Genomic DNA, 23,707 nt, shown 5'->3' with positions numbered 1-23,707 from the left:
AGCATTATGAAAAGGTTGGGTCTGCAAGGGTATTAGATCTTCGGCTGCCGAAGATAGCCTTTCTTTCTCGTTGAAATTTATATTGCATTATTAAATAAATTAATTTATCACTCTAATAATTTATTTATATGTCTTCTTACAAATCAGAGCTGCAAAAAGGTAATTTAATTAATGCAGTCTTTAATTAAGACTAATCATAAAATATTGTAAATATACTCTATATTTTCACAGAACAGATCAGAAGAGATGGCTTGGTAGAGCTCGGAAGGTATCGATCCATTCTAACCCACAATGAGGCACATTAAAATTAAAGATATTAACGAATATTCTGCAAATAATAATAGCTATATTTTAAGACATTCAATTTTCAAAAAATTTAAAAATAAAATAAAATAGAAGAATAATACAAAAATTAAAATAAAATGCATATATCTGTAGAATAACTCGACATACTATATTTAGTATAATATAATTTAATCTTCATATTTCCTTTACATATATAGTTTTTGATTATGATCTCCACTAGCCTTGCTTTCTTTTTATATGATTTTCTTGATATATTTATTATTTTCAAAATATCTCGTAGCTAATAGAACCTAATTGCAAAATTAAGCTTCTTTACTAAATGGCGGGAGTGGCTGTTAACTTGAGACATTTTCTTGAACCATGTCCAATTAGTTGCTATTGAACGAAACAGCTGCTGCCTTTAAGCCGAAATATCTTGGGTAAGAAAATTGTGCACAGGTTTTCGTTCATTCAATTATTCTTTGAAGCGTTTATTGTCAATTACAAGTGAGCAATACACAGGCTCGAGTCCAATTTTATTTTACCCCAAAGGCGTTTACCCTGGTCAATTTTGTTGGTTGTGTGTGCGTGTATGAGTGTGTGTTTTGTGTGTGCAAACATGAAATTTAATTAACTTCTTTAGTCCGGGCCTCAAGTGTGCCTCCGTGCGTTTGTGTGTGCCTAACAAACCCAAGAAGTGAAGCTCACACAAAAGTTTTCTCGTTAAAAAACTTGGTAAAAATTTCTGGTCAAAAAAGAGTTTGAATGGAAATGCAGCAGGCACCGCAATTTGAATGCAATTTCGTGAGCAATTGCGAATGCAGCAGCCGCATGAAAAATGCAAAGATCTCCAAGCAAGTGTGTGTGCGCATGTGTGTGTATGTGTGACCCTCCGACCCCTTGCACTGACAGTCTTTTCGACTGTCTGGCTTTGGTGCTGGCCAGTCGTGCCTAACGTGGCCATGGCCCAAGGTCCCAACCAGGTCAAAAACTTTCCCCCATACACAAATATATATATAAATATACTTATCTCATATATATGCATGTGTTTATATATATGCATGGATGCTGCCCCTTGACCTTTCATATTATACCTTAATTGCATACGCTCAATATGCTCTCTGTCCCGCAGTGAGGCAGGAACTAGTTCAGTACTCAAGCTTATGTCCGTGTCCGTCTCCGTCTCCCCCCTCCCTGTTTCCGCCTGTGCCCATGTCCGTGTCCTTTTCCAAGGCCGTCGCCACTTACCAACAACTTGCAGCTGCACGCGCGCGCTCACTTTGGGTTCCGTGGAGACCTGGCACTCGTAGGTGCCCGCATCCCGCGCCTGAACATATTTGATTTGCAGCGTCCAGCATTTATCTGGCTGTTTGAGCGCCAGAAAGCGCTGATCCGCAATGAACACAGCTCTGCAATAAAAGAAGTTATAAACAACATTTAATTCGCATGGTTTTTAAATATCTTTTCTGCACGTGGGCTCACAACTAAAACTATGTGGTCAGCACTGCGCAGGTCATGCGCTATTCAACATGAATTAAAATAATTTATAAAAGGGAGAGAGATAAAGCAAAATAAGTTACCCTACTTTTGAAGGAAGGCTAAGGTAATTTATATCTGGGCTGGAGAGGCAAGCACTTCAGCCTTTTGCTTTCACATTTCCTATATGCTACACTGCACTACAACTCGCTGTAAAATAACATAGCCCTATAAATATAAATAAATAAATAAATATAAATAAATTTATTCATTAAGAAATAAGAAATAAATTGTTTTAAATAAGACCAAAAACCTTTAGAACAAAATGTACAATCCATTATACTATTTATATTATATCGGCTCACATTAATTGGAGAAAATATTAATTTTTTCTATAAATTTGGATATAAATACGTTACTAAAAAATTTTACGATCCCAACGTGCTAGTTTAATAATTCTGTCAAAAACGAGCCAGATATAAACTGAAATACTCTTTAAATATGTTGGCTTTTTAACAAAGTCTTAAATGTATAGTTTCAAAATTGATGATGCAGTCAAACATGAAAGTGTGTTTAGATAATTTGGCTATTAAATAAAGTCAAAGTAAATACGCTTGCGACTTGCATAGGTTCTACGCAATCAGGACACGCACCCACCCAGTTTGAGTCCGAAAGCAGCCATTGCGACGCACGTTGAATGCGGCCCACTCGAGCAACAGCGACAATAACAGCAACGGCAATAAAAACAGGCCCACTTACGCGCTAAGCTCCGCTGCTAATGGCCACTCAAAAGACACTCAAAGTTATTTAGTTGCGGCATTTAAACAGCTGCCCCCATCCCGCCAGGCCAACAAAGTTGTTGCGACAACAACATTCTTCAGCATGCAAATGAATGGGCGGTGGGCGGGAGGAGGTGGTGCTTGTTTAGGGGTCCACTGAAATAAGTTGCATTTAATGTCATTGTTGCAATATTTTTGTGCGGCGCTCGCCCGGAAATTTCCCTCTGCCATTTGTGCAAAGTGCAAAAATGCTTCCGTCTCCAGTTGAAAGTGCACCAAGTAAAGCGTTCGTGCCAAAACACGCACCCCCCTGCCTAGGTCTCTGGCATCGCACACATGCGTTGACATTGCTTATTAGGAACTCTGCTTCAAGCTCCTCACTTTGCCTGGAGTTGCCCAACACATCTCCCGCTCTCGCTCTCCTTCTTGCTCTCTCTCTCTCTCTCTTGTACCTCCTTTTTGCACTAACAAGTTTTGATACTAAACCCAGATTAGACCCTTGCGTTTTGCACTCGTAAAACTCGACATTTTATGACTTTTACCATTTCCTTTGTACCCCGCTCCGCCCATGGTACAGCTCTTCTGCTTAACCAGCCGGGCTTCTACAACTCCTCCTGCCTCCTCAACCGGCCCCTAAAAGTCAACCTATTGCAGTATTTCTTATCCAGATTTTGTAGTTACTTTATAATTTTCATCTCATTTTTAAGTTTGGCCTCGCACCGTTGACTTTTCCCCCACATTATTTTCCATATTTTAACAACATTCCACTTTCCCTCAAACCTCAGTAGTTCTCTGCATTTCTTTCGCTCTTGCCCGATGTTTTCGTTTTTCTTTTCTTTTTTTTTTAGAATTTTTCTTAGCCAAGTGTCAGGAAGTGACCCGTAGCAACATAAGTTTCCATCTGCAGTTTATGTTGCGTTCCAAAAGGAACAAAACAAAAAAAAACTCGGAAGTTTTTATAAAAAGTTTCGACAAGTTTCTGATTCTAGAAAAAATTCCAGTTTTGCATAAAAAACTACAGCAAATACACATAAAATACGTGTTAATAAAACAGTAAAAATTTGCATATCATATTGGTATTTGTTGTGTTGTTTATTTTTTTACTCAAAGGTGGGTCATAAAAGGAAAAAATAATGTAAATGCTTAAAAAGTTTAACTTTATGATATTGCTATTATTTTATGATCTTAACAAAGTTTTTAATAGGGTTTTTATGACGACAATAAATAGGGCAAATGGTGTATTAGTATGAATGTCAGCTATTACACTTCTGGCCAGTAAAAGAATTTTAAGTCAGATATCACATTATCACAATTAATATTATTTGGTTATTTATTTCCACTAAAGGTGTAAAGCTTTTTGAGGTAGGTTGAGATTTAAAATGATGACTCCAACAAAATGCAATCATAAAAAATAAATATAAAAAATTTACAAAAATGTTAAACATTTATTTTGGGTTTAGAGTGCTCAATTTTTATCCAACACGGGCATGTGATGCTTATGGCTAATCGTTAGGCTCGCATTAGGGAAAATTTCTTTTAGCCTTAAATACCTATATATTCTAATCAGTACAAATCATGCGCTGACCCAGAGTGCAATGAACCCTGTTACAACTGGAAATAAAATCCAGCACACGAAATTTATCTTTAGCTGTCATAAAGCATAAATATTTGCCTTAATTACTAACAATATCTTACAGAGCAATGTTACAAAAGGTCGTCGGTGCTTGGGCTGATTGCGTATTAAGTACTCCCCCTGGTAAATAAATGACATGCAGCCCAGGTGCCAAGATAACCGATAACAAGTAGTCAAGCAACACCTGAACGTAATTACCCAGTCCTAGGGCAAAGACAGGACGAGTGTCAGACAGTTGCTCTACGTGTATCTATGACGTTGTGTGGACTTTGGGCCAAATGCAAACAGAAGTAATCTATTGTGCGATGACAATAAATTGCAAGCGGTGCGTCCAGCGGGCAAACAAAAGGCACCAGGCACGTGACATTTATATGAAAGTGTAAACACATCATTTGAGCTATTACACAATGCACATTCCAGGCTGCAGGACGATGAGGCGACTGAGTCCTGGCACTGCAACGTGACAGTGGCAGAAACTTTTTTGAAATCTATTTTCATTATGTGTGAGATGTGAGCTAGAGGCTGGAGGGGGCTTTGAGGTGAGGAGAGCATCTTACGAAGCGCAGCAGAATAAGAAAACTTTCTAGATAAATGTGACATAAGACATTGGAGCAGGAAAGGGCACGCACACACAATCGACCCAGGACGGAAGTGGCTGTGCAGGAAGGCAGACTGCGGCACATAGGAAGCAATCAGTAAGGACACACTATCTGGGCTTAATTTCAATGGTCCTCTGTTTGCCCAGCTGCAGCTGCAACACTCCGTTGCAAGCAGTCGCCTGCCTGTGTGCGTGTCTGTGTGTGTAGATCCTTGCTGAGGACACAGTCATTCATTCGGGCACAGCCATTCATCCGTTTGGCAGACAAACAGGCAGCCGCCTTATCTAATGTGAAAGGTTCATTGGTTTTACTTTTCTATCAAAGTAATAAGCTGGAAATGTTGGCTACCCAACCAGGACACACACACACATACACATATGTGCACATAAAAAAAGTAAACGTTCAACTGGGATGAAATATAAAAAACAAAAGTGCTCTCGTCTAGGAGATACCCTATGCACAGCGCGAAGCTGCCGTTGCTTCTAAATATGACAAATGCAATATCTATTAACTCGAGTGCTTAAAGTCCGATCTTTCCAAAATTTTCAGGGCTAACATATGGCATACAATAGTGTGCACATACCAAAGCCCAAGCTTGTCAGTTAAATACTTTTCCAATTTCATTGGGAATGGGTTGAGTTAGTCAAGAACGTGATTATTTAAAACTTGTACATATTAAAGGAGAATCTACATACCAATTTTAGTCTACCTTGCTCTTATAGGTTTTTGTTATGCTTATAAAACCTTCATTAAAATCGATTTTTACCCATATTAAAAGTCTTCAGCTTATGTAAGCAAGATTGACTCAGCTTGTCGTTCTGATTAACAATATTTATACTTTATGAGCTCGAAGATGCTACGTTTTTATAAATATTTATACAAAACAAACACCCCTTTTGCTCATCGATGCATGGTATAAGGAACTAAGGGACCAAGCTAAAAACGCAGACACTTTGAAATAAAGTTTTTCAGGATTTCAAAAAATGCAATGAAATTGCACACACTTGTGTTTCCGCTTCGCATGTCAGAACGGGAAGGACATTGGACACACACGCATACATACAGAGGCACGCACACCTGAACACTTATACAGAACTGGCTTCATTGAGAACTCACCTGACGCATTGGCTGGCTTCTTATTGGACACGCAGATTGAAATTGAAGTACATGTTGCCACTTGGCACACTTTATTCAATTTACTCCAAATTGTTTTTGTATGAAGAGAATTTTACAAGTGAAACAAAACAAGAGTCTTAGAAAAATACCAGAATGCCTTTTAATCTGCTTTTGTATCCTATGTGAAAGTATCTTAACTATGTCAATGCAAATAAAAGCAATGTCTTTTATTTGCTCAAGTGAAGTTTTTTATTCTATTGTCGAAGTATCTTTTACTATTTCTTTAAGCAGTACTAAAATTAAGTATCTTATGTGCATTTACTATGCAAAGGTATCGTTTGCTAAAAAAATATAGCATTTCTGTTTTATCTGTATCTTATATTAAAGCATCTTGAATTCGTTTTGCGAATGTACCTTTAGCTGCATCTCTTCTTAAAGTAACTTGAGCTACAAATTTAATGTCACATCTTCGTCTCTTGTATCTTTTGCCAAAGCATCTTTAGCCAGAGCTTGAGAGATGTCGGAGTAATTAAAAGGGGTTTCACTTTGAAGTGAGCAACTGGTTCACACTGCAGCCATTCACTAAATATTCATTAGTATTCATAAGCCTATGCTCAGCGCTGGAACAATGTAGATAGTTTTGAATACCCTGAATTGAGCTGATAAATTTATAAGCCGATTGAATTGCAAATGACATTTTGTAATGTATATCAAAGCTAATATGCGAACATGTGTACATATTTGCATTCACTTCTGGGCGTCAATCTGAGCAAATAATAATTTCTATATTCAATATTCTCATTTATATTCCACACAGCATAACTAAATTTGTTAATTGGCACTGTTCCTAAGCCAGAAACTGATGCTGAAATCATACAAATAATTTTAAATTTTACCATAGCCATGGAATTTGGGTATGAAAATTATTTATTTGTTCGGTAATAATTGGGTTTCGTTAATTACCTGTCGACCGTGAGTATGTGGCCATCACGTAAACGAATCCAGGATACGGACTTGTTACCAAGCTGTTTAACCTGTGAATGGAACAGTTTCAAGCATAAGTCAACATTTTCATATTTTACGGATTATTTTAATTTAATTAATTTATATTGCTTAAAAATAAAATATTTAAAAATGCTTCATTAACAAAAAAAAATTGATTAAATGAAATTAAATATCTAAAAATATTTAAAAATTGTAGATATCCTATGTATTTATTTATTTATTTTAATTTTCATTACTTTGCAGTTGTAAAGTTAGTTAACAACTTTCTATTCATTGATTTTTCATGTCATCTTTACAAGCGACATGTGTTTAACTATGTACCCTCTTGATAATTTTACTTACTATTTAGAGTCGATGCCTTACTTTGAGGACTCGAAACTCGTTCTATTTAATTAAAGTTTTGGGTGTTGCCAAGCTGAGAACATTTAAGAAGACATGCTTACACAAAGTAAAGAGTAAATAAAATTAACTTTAAGTTTCGCATAAACTCAAAGATACAACCTGAAGCCGGTTTAATTATATGACACAAACACAAAGGAATCACGTGCGGTAGTAACAGGGTTAAAATGCTTCCAACTACCAGCAACAAGTGTGGGCGAGACGGGCGTGGTTGACTAGCAAATTGGTCAAAGCCAGATTTTCCAGACCCAAACCGGGAGTAAATTAATGCGCCAAAATGTATGCGAAGTCTGGCAGATACAGAAACAACATTGAAATGTAATTAAATACCAAAATGAACATGAAACTTATCAAGCAGACAACCAGACCGAGCACTAAACCCCCCCACACAAACACTGATATTTATCGAAATGTGTCGTAGTTAGTAAATCTAAAATGCATTTAGTCAGACGCACACACACCCGCACACACATGTATGTGTGCATACATTTTGGTTTGTTTAATTTACATGAAAATTATTTTGTCTATTCAACACTTTGGCATTGATTTTGCGCCCAGGCCGTAGATGCCATTACATCGAGCTGGCCTGTAATTTGGCCTGCAATGAACTTATTAGGCACTGCATGTATGCCAGATTTAATTATGGCACAAGTAGAAACAAATATGCTCAAATTAAATTCATGTTTCATTCGATGTGACAACAGACCAATAAAAAGAACTATCGCACTCGGCTGAGAGCTTGACTCGAAGGGCCTGCATTGTGTGCGCACCTTGACAAGGCTTAAACTTGGTGGGAATTACAATAAGCTGCTGCTTGGAATGCTTTGAATAGCCCAATTGCTACCTGTGCATAGTGCCATATAGTGGCACAGTGCTGTACGTCCTTCTACTGACTTTAGCAGGCAGCCGGAGCACAAATGCAAGCAATTTCAAAAGGAGCTTCAGTCCCGGTCAGCTTCAAAGGCAAGAAGTCGCTCAACTGTGCCACTTAATGTGGCAGCCGAACAAAGAGCCGCATGCAACGCAGCTCACAACGTTGGGCATCAAGTGCAAAACGAACGAATGAGTACCCGTAATTGACAAACATTTAGATGCGACCTATTCATTCTTTCAGTTTCCTCCTCAAATTGGATGCTGAGTGCTGGGTGATGGCGTGTGCCAGCTGTCGACGAAGTGCCGGCACTTAATTGACCATGACAACGAAAAATTAACATTGCTTCGTTTTAGGGAAAATTACAGCACAAGCTGCTGGCTCCATGCATTAAATATATATTTTCGCCAGTTTCAAGTTGTGTCGAAGTACCGCCGCCCACCCAAACGATTAATGACCAAGGCCACAATTAGTGTGCGAGCCGAGCCGCGCAAGAATTTGAATTTCATTTTGCCTTTGACCTGGCGGCCAATTAAGGGCACTCCGGAATGCCAAAAATTGATGATTCTGTTCGAGATACAAATTGGACTGGGGCGTGATATTTATAATTAGTTTAAATGTGCACAGACATCAGTCTGAACAGATATTGTGCATACTTAGTAGCAGCTTCGACGTCATGTCATTCAATTCAATAGTGTTTAAAGCGCTTTAAAAATATCACACTTTAGGTATATTCATATATACTAATAAATTAGTTTGCCGTGACTGGTGATTAATGTACAGCCCAAGCCGAAAGAGCTGGACAGCTGAAATGTAATAAAGTGAAATAAAGTAAAGAGATTTTTGCGAACTCAAGCTCCAAGTGGAGAAAAATGTTTAATTAAAACTGTTAAAAAATCAGCAAGAAACAAGGGATCATAATAAGACTGCATAATAAGTCGGAACTTAATCAGATTGCCTGCGCATCGGAATGGCAAGCGGAAGGTGGCTGGTTCAACTTCGCTGGTATCGTTCCTTGAGCGTTACCAAGCGAAAGATTATTGGAAAATGTTTATATTTATGTTTATTATTTAAATAATTCGAAACTGATATAATAACAAGTAAGAGGTTCTAGTCGGGAGCTCCCGATAAGGGGATACCCTGAAACCTCTTCTTCCAATATCAAAAAACAGGATATCGATATCGATATTTTTATCGATTGCTTGGAAACGGAGTAAGTTATCGATTATCGGAAACAAACTCTGCGATCTGCGCGGGAACTAGGAGCATATACATCTAAAATTTCAAGTCTCTAGCTCTTATAGGCTCTGAGATCCTTGCGTTCATACATACGGACAGACGGACAGACAGTCAGACAAGCAGACAGACAGACAGACAGACAGACAGACAGACAGACAGACGGACATGGCTAGATCGACTCGGCTATTGGTGCTGATCAAGAATATATATACTTTATGGGATTGGAGATGCTTCCTTCTGCCTGTTACATACATTTGGACTTTGCACAAATACAATATACCCTTATACCCATTTTTAATGGGTTCAGGGTATAATAATAATAAAATAATAAGCTGACTATTTTTTGTTCGACAAAGGCTGGACTTAGTTTTCAATTTGGGCAAAATAATTTATTTCAGCTTCCGCTTGAATTTTTGTTTGCGTGCATATCAGTTGAAACTAGTCAAGGGATATTATATCATTTGTTGAGTTTGGACAAAGCACGTAATGCCATAAAACTAATTTGTGTAAATTTAATTTTAGCTTTCGGCTAGTCGATGTTGTTATTGTTGCTGCCATTGTTGACCGCAATACAATATTTACAACTTCTAAGCAAACAATTTGCATGTTCGGCTGCCTGTTGGCCGGCGTTGACCTTTAAACACCTGCGTAAACACAGTGCGAGACCGCCCATAATCACCCCCCCCCCACCCCCCTCCACCCCATAGTACCCTGCTAGGTGGGAAGGGGAAGGGGGTGGGGTATATTTTGGTGGCATTTGTATTTCAGCTTTGTGTTAAATACACGACGCGGTCACACCTCATGGCCGAGTGCCTCGAGTTGTTCGGCAAATATTTACGCAATAAAATTTAATGTGTTTCCTACGGTCGAGATGTTAATGGGCAAACAGAGAGACGCAGTAGGAGCTGTAGAGGAGCAGGACCTACCGATAATTACAAACAAAAACATGCACGCAATCCAAGAAAACTATTCACAAGAAATATAAGTATAAGCCAAGCTACAAATTATGAAATACGAGTGCAAATAAAGAGAAATGATTAGGTTGCCGCTTACCCGACACGGCAGATAGGCATGGGTGCCAATCTGCGTGGTCACATTCGATGTGGCATAGCCATCCAGATAGGGCTCCACCAGGGCACCGGTCGCCGACAGGGCGCCGACCTCGGGCAGCAAGGACGACACTTGAGCCGGGAAACCAACAGCCGCCGACGAGGACGTGTCCACGCCGCTCTCATCGAAACTGCCGCTGGCCGTGGCTGTGGCAGCGGCTGTGGCTGGGGCGGTGGCTGTGGCCGCTGCTCTCATCTGTGGATGCGATGCTGAAATTGATTTGGGAACAGAGCAGAAAAAAAAAATCAAAATCAAGTTGATTTCTTGTTAATCGAAATCGCAATTTGAGCTGCGTTTCGGGCAGAGCCTTTGTCACGTACAAAGCACACGTGAGATAGGCGTATCAATAGGTGTGTGATTAACAGCCCCTGGATAAGGGGGTGTCTGGGGCTGATTGTGGCTTTGATTGGGGATCGGGCCACATTAAAGCAGCACGCAAATTATCTAACATCGATTATCCCCAAGCCTGGGTGTTAAAGAAATTGTGTTCGACTTTAATATCTATTCATTAAAACAGGGCATTCATTTAATTGCATTTTAATTAATATTTAAAACATTTTAAGCTATTCTGAAACTTTGGGAAATATCTTGTCGATGATGTCGTATGATTTATTTTCTATTGAATTGTAAAAGGAATAAAATCAGATAATCTCTTGATCAGTATTAACGAGGGCCGACTGGAAATAGCCATAGTCGTCCGTCTATCTGTTTTTTTATGAAAGCCTTTCTCTTAGTCTAAGTACATGTGCCAGACCTGGCCGGATAGGACTACTTTATCAAATAGCTGCCATATTAAAGATCAGCTAGAAGTTAAGGTTTTTGAAGATATCTTAACCAAACTCGGCAGCCACTAATTTAAAATTGTTCTCTAGATATCAGCCAAATCTTAATAATATCGGACCACACTATCATATGACTACCATAGGAATGATCGGCCTAAAAATATGTTTTTTGAGAAGGCCTTTATTCTTTCAAAATATTGTGAGCATTAGCTCCTTATACATAGGAAGGATCTTATCAACATCACATAGCTCTCATTGTAACATATAGGTTCCTATATGAGCACCTATATTTGTTTCATATAAATTCAAAGCAATATTTAAATTAAGCTTAACAGAAAAACCAGTTGCAATTTTTTTTAAGATATCTCAATTAAATTCCTCATAACTGGCTGGATTCTAATATCTCGCATTAATAATTGACAATAGATGGCGCTTGACTTCAATATATAGTATAATGACTGCTATATCTTCACGTAGAATTAGTCAATGCAATAAATAATGATTAACATATTGCTTTAATTTGATTTGCTCCACCTCCAGTTCAAATTTCTTGTCATCAATGAATAAATAATTTTGCGCCTCGTTTTATGTGGCATGCGAAATTGACAAACTGCGTTTGGTGCTTTATCAAAACACCCAATGTCATTGGCAGCTCAAGTAGCAACCGCAACAACAACAACAACAACAAGCAACAACAGCGACAACATTAATTGACGATGTGGCAAATATGCGCATGACGCTTGTTCGCGGAGAACCCGCAGCGCGTCATCTAACAAAACCGACAAACCAGCCAGGCGCAGATACGAGCAGTTGCCACACCTTCACGCACACACGCAGACACACACACACACACACACACACACGCAGACACAGCTGCAGGTGACGGCAGTTGGTGTGCTTGTGCCTTTGTTTGGTGGCGACTGTCAGTTTTCGGTTTCGAATTAATCAACGCCGTTTAAGTGGCTTCCACGCGTCATCACCACTCAGCAGCAGCAGCAGCAACCACCCAATCACCCAATCAACCCACCCACTATCCAAGCCAACGCCCATGCGCTTGTGATTTTCGCGCTGCAAAGTTTTTTAATGAATGGCGTTCATTAAAATTGATTGTTGTTTGCGGCGTCACCACAGACGATGATTTGGCATTACGCACTCAGCCATACAGTGGGCCGCAGCCCGGCGGTGCTGACTGCGGGTCTGGGAAGCTGCTACGCATGATATTTGCTGAATCGACAATTAACTAGCAATTGCGCCATGTGAAAGACTCTGCAGCTAAAAACGTAGCACCTACGCAAAACTCAACCGCCGCACAGCCGGCGCCTAACAATCGCCGCTGATTTTGACGTGCTTGTGGCGTTATTTTTGCCTGATGAGTGCAGTTATAAATTATTTTTTGGTAATACGCCAAAGTGCGCACCCATTGGGACAATTCAACTTTGATATTGACGCATTTGCCGCCTGTCGCTGACAATTTCAGTTGTTTTTTTTATATTTTTGTTTATAAATTCGTTGGCCAAATCGATTCTTTCAAACTGGAATTGAAATCTGTTTTTGCCCTGACCCCAATGCGCAGCGAGCTGAAAGCGAACAATTTTTTTTAAAAATATTGAAAAAGAGGCCAATATATATATTTTTATATATTTTATTTAAATCGACTTTGCATACTATTTCAAACGCATAATCTTTGATTGGGGATTTCGAGCTGTGCTCTGGGCAAGGGATTAAAATAATTGAAGAGTAAAACTATGATGCATAGCAACAAGAGAAATACAAGAATAAATATAAAAAATAATAAATAAAAAAATAAACATATCTATTTATATAAATATACATATATTTGAATATTAATATAAGTAAAATAAAATTTAAATATATTTTATTATATATATATTTTTTTTATATATATAAAATGTAATATAGTATAAGATATTTATATCAAACATTAAATATGCGTAAATATAAATATAAAGAAAAATAATAATAAATATTAAAACTAAATAAAATATTTTACAATATTATAATAAAAAAAATTAAAGTATTTATGTGTGTATACATATTATTTAAAATATTTACAATAATAATATTCAACAATTAATATCAAATAAAATTTAAATAAAATAAAATAAAAATATTTAAATATAAATATTAATATTTTTTTTTTTATATGGCTACTAATTAGAATTAAAACTAACGAAATGAACTCAAATTAAAAATAAAATAAATTTAATTAAAATAAAGGTATTCACACTTTAAAATAAATCAAAAAAGGTTTTCCTTAATTTTTCCTAAAATATATATTTTACGAAAAAGATGTTTTCTTATGTTTGATACAACTTTAATCTAATATTGACTCCTTCAAGCCACATTAAACACATTTCAATTGTCACCAGCTCTTAATTCTGCACTTCTCTTTTTCCCTTTTTTTCCTCTGCTGTCACCTTAAACACGACAACCTCAACCAACACAAAATGCACATAAAAAAGTTCTAAGCAAAAAACTGAAAACAAAAATATGCATAAGCTTCTAAAAAAAGAAGCGTTTCAGCCCGCGGACAAATGATTTGATCCGAGCTTGTGCCCCAATTAAAAGAGCGAATGATTTCGAGTTTGACAACTCGTACGTCAATTTAATTGCTGCGCCGTTTTTGATGGGCACCGTTGACGGTTAGCGTCAGTCAAGTTGTGTGTGGCGGGGCGGTGGGGAGTAGTAAAGGGAAGGTTCGATGCAGCAGAAATGTTTTGCCCATACGCCTGGCAGGCAGCCGAAATGGGAGTTGGGTGCCCAAGGCCCTCGTCTGCACCAGAAATCAGCAATCATTTCATCTTTGCCTATTTTGTGCCTTTCAGAGTCGGGCCCTGTCACTGACAGCGTTTGAGTGTGTGTGTGTGTGTGTGAGTGTGTGTATGTGTGTGTATGTGGCATGTGGCATGTGGCAGTGCCACAAAAAGTGGCAGCAACATTGACGTCCGCCGTAATTGACAAAAGGTTTCATGCATCCAATGGCATTGCCAGTGCCAATGCTGGGTCCCGATGTCGCCTCCTTTGCTGAGTTGACAAATACACGCACGAGTGCCTGTATGAGGCACACACACACATACAGACAGCCAAGGGCAACACCCATACACATATACACAAACATTGTCAGACTCGCTGCAATCGACACGCTTAAATTGAAGGCGCGTTGAAAAGATCAAAGCCGTTCAATTGCCAGTGACAAAAGTTGGAGACTCTTCCTGCAGCATAGCTAGGAGGGGCGGGCCGTGTGGGCGGCCAGACTTTGGCTAGGGCGTGTCATCAATGCGGGTTTTCGCTATTCGGATGAGCGACAGGAGCCGTGTATGATTTGTCAAAGCAACGCCATGATTTGTCCTGCCCTTGGGCCGGCTGGCACTCAAACAATTTGCCAAGGCTTTGTTTAGCCTCTGCTGAAAATGAGCTGCTGTTAGTTTTCACGATAGAGGGAAAGCAGAGATTGCGGATTTGGGAATGCACAATAAAAAACGGAATTGAAGATTTGTAGAAAATGAGCAGACCAAATGCGACTAAAATTGAAGTTTGTTCAAGATCAAAGACAAGAAACAAAAGAACAAGAGTTAAGGAAATGTTATTGAAGGCCTGAACAAAACACTTCCCTTAATATTTAATAAACAAAATATTTTGCGTCAAATAAATCGTATGACTTTTTTAACAGATGTCAACATGACAATGAAGTCTCATAATCTAGACAATTCTGTACACTAAAACACACGAAATTCGAAAACAAATTCAATTCTCTGACGGGTTGAAGGTGAGCGTATGAGCCATGGACATTGTTGAATTCAGTTTCTCTTAATCGCAATTCTATTAAATACAATTCCATTTAGTTTACGAATTTAAGATGTGCAGCCCTTGCTGTGGACCTTGTTGTACGCCCTGCTGCCCACCTCCCTGCGGGCCCTGTTGCAGTTGCTGTTGCGGACCATGCTGTGGCCCGTGCTGTGGACCCTGTTGTAGTCCATGTCAAGGCTGTGGCAGTTGCTGTGGTAAATGCTGTGCTCCATGCTGCAGCCCCTGCTGCAGTCCGTGCTGTGGACCCTGTTGCGGAAAGTGTTCACCTTGCTGTGGACCATGCTGCGGGCCCTGTTGCTGTCCGTGCTGTTGTGGTTCTTGCTGCACTCCTTGCTGCAGCCCTTGCTGCAGTCCATGTTGCAGTCCATGTTGCGGCCCCAAATGCTAAAACTCGGCTCGAATCGGCCATCTAACCACAGTTTAAGTAGATAGCACAAATATTACCATAAATTCGATATAACCCGTTAGAGAATTGATATAACACATCCACACTTCGAATAATAAAAAAAAACCCCTAAGCGTAGTGTTTGTTATAATCGTAGAAATCACAGCATTTTGTACGCAAAAAGTTTACGAAAGGCGTGCATTGCAAAATTTTCAATTCTACGCTAGCGAAAGAATAAGACTCCAAGAGTAAATACGTGCAAATAAGAGAAACGTTTACGAATGGCTGGAGGCATTAACGCAAGAAATGTTTACAAATGGCGTGGAGAAATAAGTAAGAAAGATAAGAAACGTTAACGAATGGCGTGGAAAGGAACAAAGTTTAAAGGTTCAAGTCCAATAAACTTACGAATGGCAAGCGAAGAGCAATAAGACAATATTACGATCGGGACAGAGTAGAGCCGGAAAAGTATGGACGTGCAAGACCGAGAAACGTTTACAAATGGTAAAAATATAGATGGTAATCTTTTAATATCGAAAGAATGGGTATATATCTCGAGAGAGTAGGTACTTTGCATGAGTTCCACATACTTCCAATTGGTTTCTTTTACACAACAAAACAAGTAAGATATCTAAAATGCCAACTTCAGTTCATATTAGTCTCTGTTTTGCTTGCTCACATTCACGGAGACAGAAGACACTGCTGCTGGCAGTATATTAATGAAGCTCACAAACGAAACAAAAAAGATGAAACAAATTGTGGCTGTTGCTGCGTGTTTGGCTCAGGTAAAAGTTGGTCATTTAAAAGTTATGTGAATTAGAACATAAAACTTGCTGTACGTAAAATTAATTAAAATATCAATTTCAGCAACATAACAAGACCAGTACATGACAACAAACAGCGCACACAGACCCACAAAAGCTCACAAGTTTAAGGGGATACGCACAAAGTCGACGATGACAACTAAAAGAAACTCTGATACTCTCTCGTATTCGTATTACGCATTCTGTATTCTGTATTCCGCATAACCGGATGTTATTTACAGCTGCTTTTGCTGCTGCAGTCAGCGGCAGCTGACACAACTTTTGCATACTTTAATTAAACATTTTACATTGCAGATGTACACACACAGACACACTTACATAGATACACACACAGACGGACTGACGCACACTCACAGCGCAGGAAAAGTTTAAATAAATGCTTGTTAAATGTCGCAAAATTGCCCGCAGTCTTTTACGGTACTAACTAAGTAACTGCGTTCGGCATTCTGCGGCAGTTGCTTAACAATTTCAGTGAAAACGCCCAAAAGCATTTTCCAAGCAATACCGCACACTTTGTATATACAGCTGCTACAGATACGCCCGGTAGATACAGGCCTCAGATACAGCTACAGCTACAGATACAGATATAGATACATTTGCAGTTGGTCGCGTTGTTAACGGTGCGGCAACTTTGCGCTGTGGGTCCAGCTACAGCGAACTTAATTAGGGTTAATTAATGTTAGAAAAACACAGCGAGAGAGAGAGTGAGAGAGAGAGAGAGAGAGAGAGAGCGAGCGAGATAGCTATGGTTATTGACTAACGACAAATTGGCATACAATTTACAGTCTGTTGCAGCTGCAGTTGAAGTAGCCAAACCGGAAATGAGTTTTCGAAAGGCCGGAAGGCAGCAATTATGCGACTTGCTTTGTGTGCCATGCCCCCATGCGCCCATCAAGCCCTGTTTCAGACTCATCCTCACGCTCGCACTTCCTTTTTCTCGCTGTAATTATTGCCCTGGAAATCGACATTATATTACGCTCGCAGGTTGCAACAAGGCACAACTTGTAATTAGCATAACCCATAACATTTTTTAGCCACGTACAGCAATACAAGTCCAGCCTGAAATTTGCAAGTTGCATATTTGCATATCAGCATCGCAGGAAAACTTTGGCCAAACAAGTAAGACTTAGCATGAGCTACTTTTGCAATCATTCCGGCTTCCATACACAAAAAACCACACAAATACATCCCAGAGCTCCAAGCTTTGCTTCGGTCCTTATAGTCCGATTTTTTGGGCAAAAAAATGAAATTTATATGTCAAGATGTTAAAGCCTAGTTGAATACATTGAGGAGGGATTTTAGATCAGTGTATACTATCGGAGAGTCTATATATGAAATTTTGTATCGAGATTTGCTCAAAAAATAGAATTTTCGAATCGATCTTTTCCGTATCAAGTACCTCTGTTAATTATAATCTCTGAGATCGACGGATATGGGCAGATCGACTCGGTCAAGAATGTACGTGTGAGCTGTCTCATTCTCCATGTTTACCCCTTTTACTCATTTTCAATGGGCTTAGGGTATAAAAATTGTAGCGAAAATGAAAATGGTTTATGTGTGTGTGTGCTTTGCGTAACGCCTTGTGAGGTTGCAAATCCAATTTGTAAGGCCATCTACACCTTTTCCACTCTCCTACTCTTACTTTTTAACCGTGTATGCCAGCCCGAAGTTTTCGGCCTTGAGGCGTGACATTGGGTGACCCGGTTTGAGCCGGTTAGTTACGAATGGCAGTCACTATGACGCACTCTGTCTCTATATGATTTTTGTATTTTATTTTGGCTGTGCTGCAGTTTCGTCCAAATTTGTTCAAGGAACAGGTATCAAGGGGAAAAACCTGGCTGTAATGAAAGCAATTGATAGACTGCAGAGCCGGGGATTGGAATGCGGGCAAAGAAATCGGAACAACTTTAAAGTGGCTTCAGAACAAGTTTTTGCTTAGTTTTAAATAGATCAATTCGAGTGCAAGTGCCATGAATGAACTCAATTTATTCACATTTCATTCGATATCTTTGAAGAAGACAGAGAAGCGAAAAAAATGCCATGACATATATTTAATATGTAGACGAGCTGTGCATACATATGGACATTATTTTTTCAGCATTAGCCGCTTTTAATTATGCTTTAAATAAACGTGACGTTCAATGTTTGGGTTCATGTTACAAAAACATCGCCATCTGGATTTGACAAATTTAATGCATAAATAAATATTTACGCAACAATTCAAAAAAACCACAGAGTTATGCATACTATGTGCGTCATGTCGTAAATTAAATAAATAACAACAAATAAAAAGGATATGAAAAAGTAGCATAAACAAATATGTATTAAAAATACTGACAGCCATTAGATCACGCTTAATAGACCCTAATAGTCTGCGGTTTACATTTGAGCTTCGCATTTCGCATTTGACGCGCTTTGTTTGAATTTATTTATTATTCCATTTATTCCATTTAGTTATTAATTATGCAACAAATTATGTGTTTATCAATTTCCACCCGAAATTTGTCAGCCCTAACCGCATGTGCAAACTGTTTTCCCAATATATACATTTGCATTTAGCTCTTGCGCCCAGTTTTCAAAGCGGTTTCTATTGCATTTATCGGATTGACATTTTCAGTTGAAATGCGGTTTCTATGTTAATGTTGATTAAACACCAATGCACTAAAATCATTTTTGTTTCTTCGTTTGGGCTATAATAATATTTACTTATAATCATATAATTATTATAGATTATATTATTATTATATATATTATAATTTATTTATAATCATAAGCCATATTTTTTGTTGTATTTAACTTTTTTTATAGTCATCTTTTTTTTAAGGCAATCAAATGTAGATCAATAAGCTCAATTATATATTTAGGCCCAGGATGAGCATGACGCTCATCCGCTCGAGCATAAGTCATTATTGAAGGAAATATATATTCAAATAAATAAGTTATGGCTTAGAAGGAAGTAAGAGCTTGCTATTTCAAAGATTTCTGGGCTTATGCGAATTTGGAATTATGACAAATCGAAAGTCCTTAAGCAGTATTCCAATTAATTTATCCTTAACGCTCGAAATGCAAATAAATTTGCAATTAATTAATATATTAAGAAAATTTTTTAGATACCATCAATCAAGAAAATTCAAAATAAAAGAAATACATATTAAGACAACATAGTTTTCACTTTATTATTCTAATAAATTAAACCCCGGATCTAAGAAATTTAATATTTAAAAAAATAAAAGGTGGCCAAAATCAACACTGTAAGAAAAAAAAATGAGATAAATTAATATATTTTTATCAAGCCAGCTTCCATTTATAGCTCATATTAAATCCCTGCTAAAAATGTGCGTTGACTACAAATTTAGAAACTCTTTTTTGTCAAATCCCAACTGTAATTAGTTCATTAAAATGCAAGTACAAATTCTACTAAAGTTTTTGCTATTTTAATTGTTGTTGCAAACGCTGGATATTCATTTTTTGTTGTTGTCGCTGTCTGTTGCATAATGAATGAAGCGCAACGTTAATTTCGCGGCTTTGCCACAAAAACATGTTGCAGCAGGAACATTAGTTTTCAATTTGTGAAAACAAAAATTTGCGTAATATTCAGTGGAAATTAACAAACTGTAAAATCCGCATAATGCATATAATAATGGATGGCTAGTTTTTTTGTATTGAACCGAGGGACATTTTGTTGCAGCAGCGAATTAGCTGTTGAGCTGTACGTTATGCAATTTCATAATGGACATTGATGTCAGAGCACCAGATACAGACATATTGGCAAAACCCAGGCCGAACTTTCTCTCTCTCTCTCTCTCTCTCTCTCTCGCTTTCTTCATCTCTATTTCTGTTAGCACGTGTAAATCCCCACCTGTGGCTACATTCATCCATCATTAGTTGAACACAAAAAGGATTTTATGATGCGGTAATGGTGACATAAAAGCACGCACCATCCTGCGCCTCTCCTCATGTGGGCGGTGTTGGAGCGTGTTTTATATTTTTTATGTTTTATGCCTTTTGAGCAAACAAGTTTGCGTATTTTTGAGCTTAGCTCGAAACTCACACATACGAACAAACATAAACTGTGGGCTGATGCTCTTTCACACACGTTTTACCTAAGCCACAACTTCCGCAACGTGTCATTCAAGCCGTATGTACAGTGAAGCCTCACAACCGTCACTTAGCCCATCATAAAGTTCATAGAATCCACCATGTAGGCGCTGCAGCAGCTGCTTATTATACCCTGTACTAATAAAGTGGCCGAAAGGTAGTGCTGGAAGTGCTCTAGGAACTGATCCATAAGGTACATAAAGCTGCCATGTGAGAGATCGTAGGAGCAGAGTCCAAAAATTTGCTATGCAAATATGTCTTGGCTTAGAAATATTCCCTAATATGCTAATATTAATGGAGAAGAAATAAAATTGTGCTAGAGAGTGTAGATAATAGAATGAAATGCTGAATGTAGAATACAAGTCAAGGAACAAATAAAACTAAAATTATATAATACTAATTTTAGAAATTTTTAGAAATATTCCAAAACCCTGAAATATTTTTGGACAAGGAAAAATAATATATTAACATCTATTTCATAAAGTATCAACAGTTATCCAAGTAACTCTGATACTGTAGGAAAGATATTCCGATAAGTTGGTATGTAAAATCCCAAATTAATAACATAGATAAATGTTATTGAAGATGGAGAAATAATTGATCAGTAAGAACTATTTAAGCCCTCTTTGACTTTATACCTTACAATCTAGTGTAGTTACAATCTAGCATATTATTGAAGAAGGATAAACAATTTATAGATTAGAACTTTTATTTTTCTTGCTTATCTTATGCTATATACTCTACAATTGAGTGTAGGGCATCAGTGCATCCTCCACACTTGCACACATTTGCTGTTTTATGAGCTTGCGGATGGCCGATATTCACATGTAGTCACCTGGCTATGACCGTAACTCAGCGCTACGTTGCATAACTTAGTTTTCGACGCTTAATACAGTTTTACGGGCACTGCACAGCATCCTGACCATGGAGCTGGAGCTGGAAGCAGCGACGGATGCTCAGCAAATACTTTAAAATGAATAAAAATTCCAACACGTCGTAAACTCGGTGCTTTTAACAGCACACACCCCCATCCGTCGCCCCGCCTACATACAGAAGGCACCACAACAGTCAGCAATCAACTATACACACAAACGCACACAAACAGACACACAGATACACACCCACAGACAACACCACCGCGAGCGGAGTAGCTCGCTTTGTTGCAAGTCATGCACATCAAGTGAAGTTGTTGTTGGTTGTCGTTGTTGTTGCTGGTTGTTGGTCTCTCATCGCGCCACGTCACGGACGCCTTGTCTGTTCCGCTGCAGTTAACCTGCAAAGTAGCGCAATTTGTTGATAGCAGGTGAAATTTTATTTGCGAGCAGTTTATATTTTTTATACCATCTAATGATGGAGTCGCCGCGCAGCGCAGAGTGCAAGCGTGTAACGCGTTCTAAACACGTTTTGCGCCTTGAATAAAAAAAAAGAAAAGAAGCAAATAAGAAAAATAAACGCAATTGTTTTTTATGTCAATTATGCGCCTGTGCATATTTTTCACAGCATGTCTGCATAACTATCTTGCACATAATTTTAAAATAATTGCGCGACGTGTGTAGCTGGCAGATGGTTATGGCAAAAGGGCGTCGCAGTTGGAGCTAGTGACGATATATTTCCAGAAATATATTTTAATGTAAGCATTTAAGGCAACTGTTCCTTTAAGTAAACGCGTATTAGTAAATGCGCTCGTATTAGTGAACTTTTAACTAGGTTCTACTAGCTAAGCTATCTAAGCTTTAAGCTTTTAAAGCTTAAGCATCTGTGTGCCCTATTCGTGTGCGAAAGCTCTGACTCGAGTGCTGTAAATTTAATAAAATTGTATGTCAAATTAATTTGTATAAAGAGTTTTTTAACTCCTCCTAACCAGTGCAAACAGTAGTCTAAAAAGTTTAACCTAGCTTGTTGTTCTACTGCTAGCTCCTGTCAGCTGGGTTTTTGGGTTATTGTAGCTGGAGTCCACATTAATATCACTTTACCTCAATCTGTCCAATTTTCCAATAAAACTCCTGAAATCTGAAAACTGAAAGCGCTTTAAACTGCAATGGCAATATTGTGTGTATGGCAACAAAACTGCCTTTTAACTTTTGCATAAAAACAACGCAGCCGGCAGCAGTTAGTGCAGCTGAGAGTCGGGACCCAGTAAAGGATGCAACTTTCAGCTGCTAAACGAAAATATAAAACACTTAACTCGTTTGCAGGCAACGCCGATGCTGAGGCTGCAGCTGAAGCTGGCGGTGACTCACTCAAACAGTACGTGCCAGAGTTGCCTCAAACCAAACTGAAACACACACAAGACACACTACATACACTACACACACACTCACGAAACACGTTTAGTGCTCCGTCTGCTGACGTCCTCCAGCGGCAACAATTTGATGGCACTCTGCGACGACACTACGACTGCGGGGTACTGTGGATAGTGTTGTAGTATGAGCGTTGGGTATGAGCGTCAGACATAGTACATGGACAAACAAACAAGTACAAGAACCGGGTAGCAACACCCCAGACATTGTTAAGCCCGCCCGATTGGCCGTAAATCTGGGTCAGTTTTTGGGCTGCACACAGCAGTCAAATAGGGGTCCATCTGGGTGCCAATAACAAACAGTGGCAATAGGCCAGGCAAACCGTACCAGAAACTACAATACTACTTTCATTCTATTTACAGATCGGCCGGCAATAAAACAAAAATCCAATTGGACTAATTAGAAGCCAAAGAAGTTGCATAGCAAAGTTACTGCTGAAACTGGGTTAAAAAATTGGCCTGCATACATATACATTAATCGGACATGGAATACAAATTAAACAATACTGATGAGTAAAATTTAAAAACAAAATGTTTTTGGCTAGAAAAAATTTAAAAAATAAAAGTTGAAGACAAAACTATAATAAAATTTAAAGAATTATAATAAAACAAACAAACAAAAATAAAAAATAATAATTATGAAGAAAACGATTTTATTTTTTTAAGAATGTGACCGTGTGTAAAAAAAAACCAAAAATAAAATAATATAAGAGTACAATTGTAATTTTAAAAGTTTAGACTTTCTTAAAACAATTTAAAACAGCGGGTTGATAAACCTTAAACCAGGTGCTTGTGAATAAGTAATATTTATATTTACCCATATATATATATATATAGATATATATATATATATATATATATATATATATATATATATATATATATATATATATATATATATATATTTACATAATATTTATATGTGCAAATAAGCGAAGCACACCCACTGTGCGTGCTTTACACTTTCCTGGTGTATTCA

The 23,707-nt window shown here is 38.1% G+C and overlaps 1 protein-coding gene across 1 annotated transcript in view; it reads right to left on the bottom strand.

Annotated features, from left to right (window-relative positions):
* dpr11 (defective proboscis extension response 11) overlaps positions 1 to 23,707 on the bottom strand; it is an 80,722-nt gene that overhangs the window by 7,921 nt on the left and 49,094 nt on the right. The window contains exons 3-5 of the mRNA XM_032433923.2: positions 10,456 to 10,721; positions 6,852 to 6,922; positions 1,534 to 1,694 (exon numbers count right to left, since the gene is read on the bottom strand). Of these exons, the coding sequence (XP_032289814.1) occupies positions 1,534 to 1,694; positions 6,852 to 6,922; positions 10,456 to 10,721 (498 nt within the window). The remainder of the gene's footprint in view (positions 1 to 1,533; positions 1,695 to 6,851; positions 6,923 to 10,455; positions 10,722 to 23,707) is intronic.

This window comes from Drosophila virilis, chromosome 2 (genome assembly GCF_030788295.1).
Source record: "Drosophila virilis strain 15010-1051.87 chromosome 2, Dvir_AGI_RSII-ME, whole genome shotgun sequence".
Lineage (NCBI taxonomy): Eukaryota > Metazoa > Arthropoda > Insecta > Diptera > Drosophilidae > Drosophila > Drosophila virilis.
Note: the sequence above shows the minus strand (reverse complement) of the source record. Positions and strands in the feature narration are given on the sequence as shown.